At 33.4% G+C, this 7,629-nt stretch overlaps 1 protein-coding gene across 1 annotated transcript; it reads left to right on the top strand.

Annotated features, from left to right (window-relative positions):
- The first annotated feature begins 1,486 nt into the window (after positions 1–1,486).
- LOC123915310 (F-box/LRR-repeat protein At4g14096-like) lies at positions 1,487–2,611 on the top strand. The gene is made up of 3 exons (XM_045966446.1): positions 1,487–2,398; positions 2,491–2,559; positions 2,606–2,611. The coding sequence occupies exons 1-3, from the start codon at positions 1,487–1,489 to the stop codon at positions 2,609–2,611; spliced, it is 987 nt and encodes a 328-aa protein (XP_045822402.1).
- Positions 2,612–7,629: the final 5,018 nt, after the last annotated feature.

The following is a 7,629-nucleotide window of genomic DNA, read 5'->3' as shown; positions in this document are numbered from 1 at the left end:
TAAGTTATATAGTCATAATATATTATTTTTCTGGTATTTTACAGTATAGATATTATAGAAATTGAATCCGAGAGGCTAATGAGCAACCATACAAGTGAGTTGACACTATACCTTAAGGCATTAGGTTTATGAGTCCCTCACTTAAAAATTCTATCAAGGCTAACTCACCTCTTTTGTTGCCACGTGCAAAACTCTAAAATAACTCAAATTTTGGGACGGAAAGAGCAGCATATAGAGACTACTATTTTTTTTTTTTTACAAAATATAGAGACTACTATCTGAATAAAAAAACAAAATAATTTAATAAATAGAAGGAATGCATGAAGAAAAAAAAAAAAAAGACCCATGGCATAAAATGGGTAACTCAATTTCATATTACCTGTTATTTTTTTTATTGGTATAGTATATTACTCCCCCCGTTTTTTTATAAGCGTCCAGTTTTATCATATTTAGCGTTTCTAATTAACTGTTCAGTTTGTGTTTTAAGGATACGATTTGTCAATTATACCCTTTGTCAATTATTCTTATCTTTTTCAATAATTTTTTTATATATATATTTGAAAAATTAAAGTTTTTTTTTTAAAAAAAAAGAAAGTTTGTTCCTTTTTTCTTTATGATTGGAAAGTTTGTTCCTTCGTTTATTTGTGAATTAAGATAAGAGTATAATAGGAAAATAAACCACTTTCTTAATTTGGTGTTATCATTCTAACTAGACACTTGTAAAAAAAAAACGGAGGGAGTAATATTTTTGTTGTTATATTAACCCCTCCAAATTATTTAGGAGAGTGATATATAGGGTTGGGAATAGGCCAGGCGGCCTATAGCCGCCTTCGGCCTGGCCTGTTTAAGTCTGGTCTGGGCTGTTTATTAAAAATGCTAGGTTCAGGCTTTGAAAAATGTCTATTTACATAAATAGGTCAGACTCAGACTTTTAAAAAAGCCTACAAAGCCTGATAGGCCGGCCTGTTTATATTTAATAATTATTATCTATGTAATATTATTATTTATATAATAATTTTATTATGGCATACTTAACTTTGTCGTAATCGTATTTGTTATTTTATTAACTTTTAATTCTTGTGCTAATCATTTTATTAGTTTTCCTTAATGTTATAGAAATTATAAAAATTTAAATGTGAAATAGGTTTTAAGGCCTGTTTAACCTATTTAAAAAGATTATATGTGATTCAAAAAAAAAATAAATTATATTGAGAGATTTATGTAACACAAGCTTTTTTTTAACAGGCTACAAAAAAAAGACTCAAGCCAGGCAAAAAAAAGTTGCATTTGATAGGCCGTAGGCCATGCTCATGCCTGACGGCATATTCCTAACCTAGTGATATACTCAGCGGATATTTGGTTGAAGATTGCACGATCAAATAATCACAAGGGTTTTCAGTTTCACTCACTCCATCCCACTTTGCAATTTTACTCTTCCAAACTTGCCCTAGAATTAATTCATTCTTACTACTCAAATTCCGACACAATGAAGACCGGAATCCAAAACGAAGAAGACAGACTCAGTGATTTACCCGATTCCGTTATCCTTCACATTCTCTCCTTTTTAAAAACCGAAGAAGCTCTTCAAACTTACGTACTCTCCAAAAGATGGAAGAATATCCCAAGGCATCTTCCAACACTTATATTTAAACCCTCACACTTCAACTATGGCCATAGTTTCGGAAAGTTTGTCTCTCAAATTTTGTCTCTTCGCAATCATTCAACTCCACTCGACACTCTTGATTGGATGGAATTTGATCAAGATTTCGTGGAGCCTGACATACTCAAAAGTATTTTGGAATACGCTGTTTCACATAATATCCAGCTATTAAGATTTTCTATCACTTGTGAAATTAAACAATTTCCTTCTTGCTTTTTTTCATCTAAAACTTTAACATCTCTTGATCTTAATGTTCACACTAGTATTGCATTTAGTGGAAGGGCATCATTTCCAAATTCTCTGAATTTGCCTGCATTAACTACATTGGCTTTAAGATCCTTCTACTTTTGTGCCGGTGATGATGGTTGCTCTGAGCCCTTCTCCGCTTTTAACAAGTTGGATACTTTACTCATTGAAGATTGTCAACTTTTGGATGCACAAATTCTTTGTATATCAAGTACCACACTTATCAATTTAACTGTGAATTATGAGATTGGATATAATTATCTTGATAGTTACAAATGCAAGTTATCTACTCCGAGTCTTTGCAACTTGAATTATACTGGTGTTCTGATTCATAACCTATGTCGTAGCGATCTTTGTTCTCTTAAAGATGTGTGCATTGATGTATTCAATCCATATTGTAGCCCATATAAAGAGTATTATCCATTTGTACTCAACTTGCTTCTAGAGCTTGCGAATATCAAATCATTGACGGTGTCTTCTACTACTCTTCAGGTATTGTTTCTTGGTTTGCTTCATTTATTTATTTATTTATTTATTTCTAAATTTTGTCAAAAATGTATGACTGTCTATCATTTATTCAATAGGTTCTCTTCTTTGTTCCTGATTTATTCAAGGTTAAACTCGCTTCCTTGTATAACTTGGAATCACTACAAGTAAAAGTGAAACTGCTTGAACCTCCAGTATACTATGAGGTGATAGGATTAGAATCTTGTGATTTTCGTAAATTTGAACCTGGTAGAATAGTGGATTTTTTGCTTCAAAACTCACCGTCAGCAAAGGTCATCAACATATATAATGATTAAGGTGAAATGTTCTTTCAACTTTTTATGTAGATTTTGTTTTTAATTACCTCCTTTCCTTTGTTTTTGTATTGGTTACCTCTTTTTCTAGAAGTTTTGTTGTTTGGGAAAATGGCTTACTTGTTTGAGTTCAAATTAAGGCTTGTAATATATATATTTGTGGGAAAGTTAATACAAGTTCTTGATGTTGTTACTTTTTCAGTTGAAGTTATAGATGTTCGGTTTTGTTGAAAAGGCACAGGGGAAGATACAAAAGTTTGAGGAATTTGAACGCAGAAGTTTTGTCAAGCGCGCAATTGGAATCAAGAGATGCCTTGAAGTGTGCAGGCTTTATAACAAGAACACTTTTTCCTAGAGAAGCTTTTCTACTAGCTAGCTATATAACATGTTGAAGATTTGATTTATTTTCCTGTATTCTACTACATTACAGTTCCTATTTAATTTCATATGTATTCAACTTTTTGAGGATTTATATTTCTATATTCGAATATTTATGCGTCATGTGTTTGATCCTTATTTATTTAATTTGGAGAGCATGGTACTCAATAGCATAAATTTGCACCACAATCAGGCCGTTGTGGCGCAAAATAGTGGCTGGTTGCCACATTGAGGCCAGTTGCCTCTCACATTACTGGTTGCAGGCGCAACAATGTGTCTCGCGTCCAGAACAGGATGTACTTTGCTGTTATATATTCTGTAAATCTAATTTGATATGGTGGCTCAGCTTAAGGAACTTTTTACTTTGTTGATTGAGCCCACTCAGTGCATTTAGCCTTCAAATTCATCTTATGAACATCACATTCGTTCACTACTACCTTCCAACCATATCTTCGATTCTCAAGATCTGCCAACTTTGTTCTAAGTTCATCTATTTGTAAAGAGAGCTCATGTATCTGAGCATTGGCGGTTGAAGTTTCACTGTCAATCTGAGTTTGTGTACTCTTTGCACTCGAAAGCTAGTTCATGAGAGCGATTTTCGAATCAAGAAGTTGGTTGTGCATCTTGAGTGCCTGTCATTGAAGAAAGTTCTGTACTTTCTCAACAAACTCCTTCACATCAAGCTGCTGATTCAATCCATGAAAAAGAGAAATCAATTTTGATTTGGAATTTAAATTATGAAAAAAACACACAACAATACTGGTAAGCAGAACACAGTGTTCACTTGTATTCAGGTGGGTATTTACCTGTGAAGAATCCAATATGTGTCCTAATATTGCTTCAACTTCAAGCTCATCTACAAAATCATCACCCATTCTTGAACTTTAATATTCACACCATATATACATTTCCCTTGGAGACGTCTCTCCTTGTAATTCTCGGAATGTACCATACAAACTCCTTTTCAATTTCAACTCATAATCTATGTAAAAATATTATATAGATTATTAACATCAGTAACTCATAAGCATACTAAAGACTCATAACTCAGTTGATATAGTTGAAGTGTGAGAGACAGTTTGGCAATCTGGTATAAGACAATTTGGTACGACCTGAAATTGAATCCCTTGAGCATGACTGAGGCTTGGTAGCCTGGTAAATGCTACAAGTTTTAGATTTGGAATCTCAACTTTCTGATCACCTTCGGTCCCAATTACTTCTTGTAACTCATTTCGACCGTGTATAAATAGACCCTTTAGCTGAGGAACCTCGTTACATATTGAGATCGGAAACACACTTTCAAGCATTTCTACCTTTGGGAAACATGTTTTTGAAGACACAAAACTTGACATTTTTTTTATTCTCCGTATCATCATCTTCAATGATATGCTTCAATTCTTGGCGTTCTTTGACACTCAAATAATACAATTGTGGTAGACACCTTATTATAGAATAGAAGTGGAGAAAACAACTTTCAAATTTTCACATTGGTTGATTGTTAAGCTTGCTAGGTTGTTGAGGGAAAAAAGGCACATCATCATAGGCAGAAAATCCAACTCCATGTGTTGCAAATCTAAGTTCATTTGTTGTTCATTTTTACTTCATTTAGACAAAAGATACTTTCTATTTTGGAGATATTGTTTGCCTTGAGTCTTTTCAAAGTAACAAAGAAGTCCATGTTCCAACTCAATTCCTACAATAAACCAAATGAAAAACAAATGAATTAATAATTTCACAAACATTAATAAAAATATGGGAAGAGTGGGTGCATGGTTAGCTGATTGAGGGCATAGATAGAGATCAGCTTCTGTCAAATTTGGGGACGTTGTGCGATAGTTTTTGGTACAGATGCCGATTAAACTTGGGAGACACGAAAGCTTGAGACATTTCAAAGCTGCAAGATGAAGGTGGATCAACTCCTCATCTTTGTGGTTTTTATCATGATCATCACTAGCATTAATGTGTCAAAATACGTGTTCCAATTATCGACCAGTTTTATCATGCACTGTAGTATTGCACAGTGATATTGATCTTGAAAGACATCGAGCAAGATAATTCGATACCTATAATGCATCCCGAATAAATATAAGACGTACATGAATATTAAAAAGTGAAATTATCAAAGGTTAGTTATAACATGAAAATGTATATATGAGGGTTACCATGGAAATTGAGTAGTACTCTTGCGGTCGATTCTCAGAAATCGATGGGATTTCGTAACTTGTGGAACCCTTCAACTTGTATCTATGACAACATATATGACTCCAAGAGAATTGTGTTTGTGGCTTGGAACAATTTCAGGTATGAAATTTGTCCATTCCTTCAAATATTCCTTCTTAAATGTTTCTTCTGAGAGAAATAATCATGTTCAAAAGACACATATTTTGATAGTGAATCACTCCTTATACAATAAACATCACTGAGATAATACCTTTGCAATGTAGGTAAGGTTATTTCCCAAGCTCAACAATTTTAACTTCTTCTAGTTTGCAATTTCGTCCCTGTAATCATTGACGGTGTCTTCTACTACTCTTCAGGTATTGTTTCTTGATTTGCTTCTTTTATTTATTTATTTATTTATTTATTTCTAAATTTTGTCAAAAATGAATGACGACTGTCTATCATTCATTCAATAGGTTCTCTACTTTGTTCCTGATTTATTCAAGGTTAAACTCGCATCCTTTTATAACTTGGAATCACTACAAATAAAAGAGAAAGAACTTTCCCGTCCAACATACGAAGACTTGATAGGATTGAAATCTATCGATATTTTTAAATTCAAACCTGATAGAATAGTGGATTTTTTGCTTCAAAACTCACCGTCAGCAAAGGTCATCAACATATATAATGATTAAGGTGAAATGTTCTTTCAACTTTTTATGTAGATTTTGTTTTTAATTACCTCCTTTCCTTTGTTTTTGTATTGGTTACCTCTTTTTTTAGATGTTTTGTTGTTTGGGAAAATGGCTTACTTGTTTGAGTTCAAATTAAGGCTTGTAATATAAATTTGTGGGAAAGTTAATACAAGTTCTTGATGTTGTTACTTTTTCAGTTGAAGTTATAGATGTTCGGTTTTGCAGAAAAGGCACAGTGGAAGATACAAAAGTTTGAGGAATTTTAACGCAGAAATTTTGTGAAGCAATTGGAGTCAAGAGACGCCTTGAAGTGTGCAGGCTTTATAACAAGAACACTTTTTTCCTAGAGAAGTTTTTCAACTAGCTAGATAACATGTTTAAGATATTTATTTATTTTCCTGCATTCTACTATATTACAGTTCCTATTCAATTTCATGTATTCGACTTTTTGAGGATTTATATATTGATTCATGTGTTTGATCCTATTTAATTTGGAGAGCATGGTTTGATGTGGATATTGTTTAAGATTGTCTGTTTTATGTTTATGGTTATTTATCCCTTTTGGTCTGCAAGCAAGGAAAGATCAAGGTACTCAATAGCAGAAATTTTCCCCACCCTCCGCGACACAAAAGAGTGGTTGGTTGCCATGTTGAGGCCAGTGGCCTCACACATTACTGGTTGCTGGCGCAACGTTGGATTTCACGTCCAGAATAGAGTTGCGCTGTTCACGTCTGCAAGATGCTTATTGTAAAAATATTCATGCAATAATTGCATTCATCCTGTTTTCTCTCCTTGGCAATGTAGTATTTAACTATTTATCATAACTTATGGATTTGTGTTGATAGGGGCATTCCTTATATTCTTCTAATATTCTTCTAAAGTAGTTAAACAACTTCTTTGTATTGTTTTATCATCTTATATACCACAAATATTGATAGTCATCAAGTGCAGTTGTAATATCAGAAATATCGAATCACCTACCTCTAAACTGACTTCCCTGCGATGTTTATTGGCATGTTTCCTCAGCTGATCTTGAGCTTTTAACAAATTAGCTCTTAAAACAACTAGTGAAGTGTTCATGTATTGAGTCTCAGTTCCCTAATTTGGATGACATGCCCTTCAGGTGTCCATATAAATCCTGAGTGTCCTTCAGGTGAGTTGTGAAATTCCTGCAACAAAACTGAAATCTTCCAAACTGTTGGGGTAGTTGCTCCGGATTTTGTTCCCCCGGTTTGAAACCAGTTGGTTCCGTAGTTTTAGAATTCTTCCCTTTGAGTGTAGAAAAGGGATTGCTAGACTTGAACTGAGGCTTTTAAATTCTAATCTCCTAGCCTAGTTCAAGTCAGACTTGTACAAAGGTACATGCAAAGGTATTTTGAAGCATACTGGTGAATCATGAATAAATAAGAGCACTCCAATAAAAGATCATCGTCGTTAATTGTTACGAGTTAGAATACCATACAATAAAGAAGATCATAAATTCATAATCAATCTACCTTTCTTTGTAAGCAACAACTAAACAGAATCCCAGAAAGTTGGAAGAAGAGAGTTTAGGATAGTTTTATATCACAGAAACACTTATTTAGAGTAATCCAAACTCTAAAGGATAATTAAGTTATTATTGACTAGAGTAACTTCAAATTCTGGTTGTCAAAGGTTAAATACAGCAAACTCAAAAGTCAAAACACAG

Source organism: Trifolium pratense, linkage group LG3, assembly GCF_020283565.1.
Source record: "Trifolium pratense cultivar HEN17-A07 linkage group LG3, ARS_RC_1.1, whole genome shotgun sequence".
In the NCBI taxonomy this organism is placed as follows: Eukaryota; Viridiplantae; Streptophyta; class Magnoliopsida; order Fabales; family Fabaceae; genus Trifolium; species Trifolium pratense.
Note: the sequence above shows the minus strand (reverse complement) of the source record. Positions and strands in the feature narration are given on the sequence as shown.

Excerpts from the sequence above, each read along its gene's own strand:
- LOC123915310 (XM_045966446.1), top strand. The coding sequence starts at position 1,487 with ATGAAGACCGGAATCCAAAACGAAGAAGACAGACTCAGTGATTTACCC. Across the intron at positions 2,399-2,490 it reads TGTCTTCTACTACTCTTCAG|GTTCTCTTCTTTGTTCCTGA; the intron begins GTATTGTTTCTT and ends TTTATTCAATAG.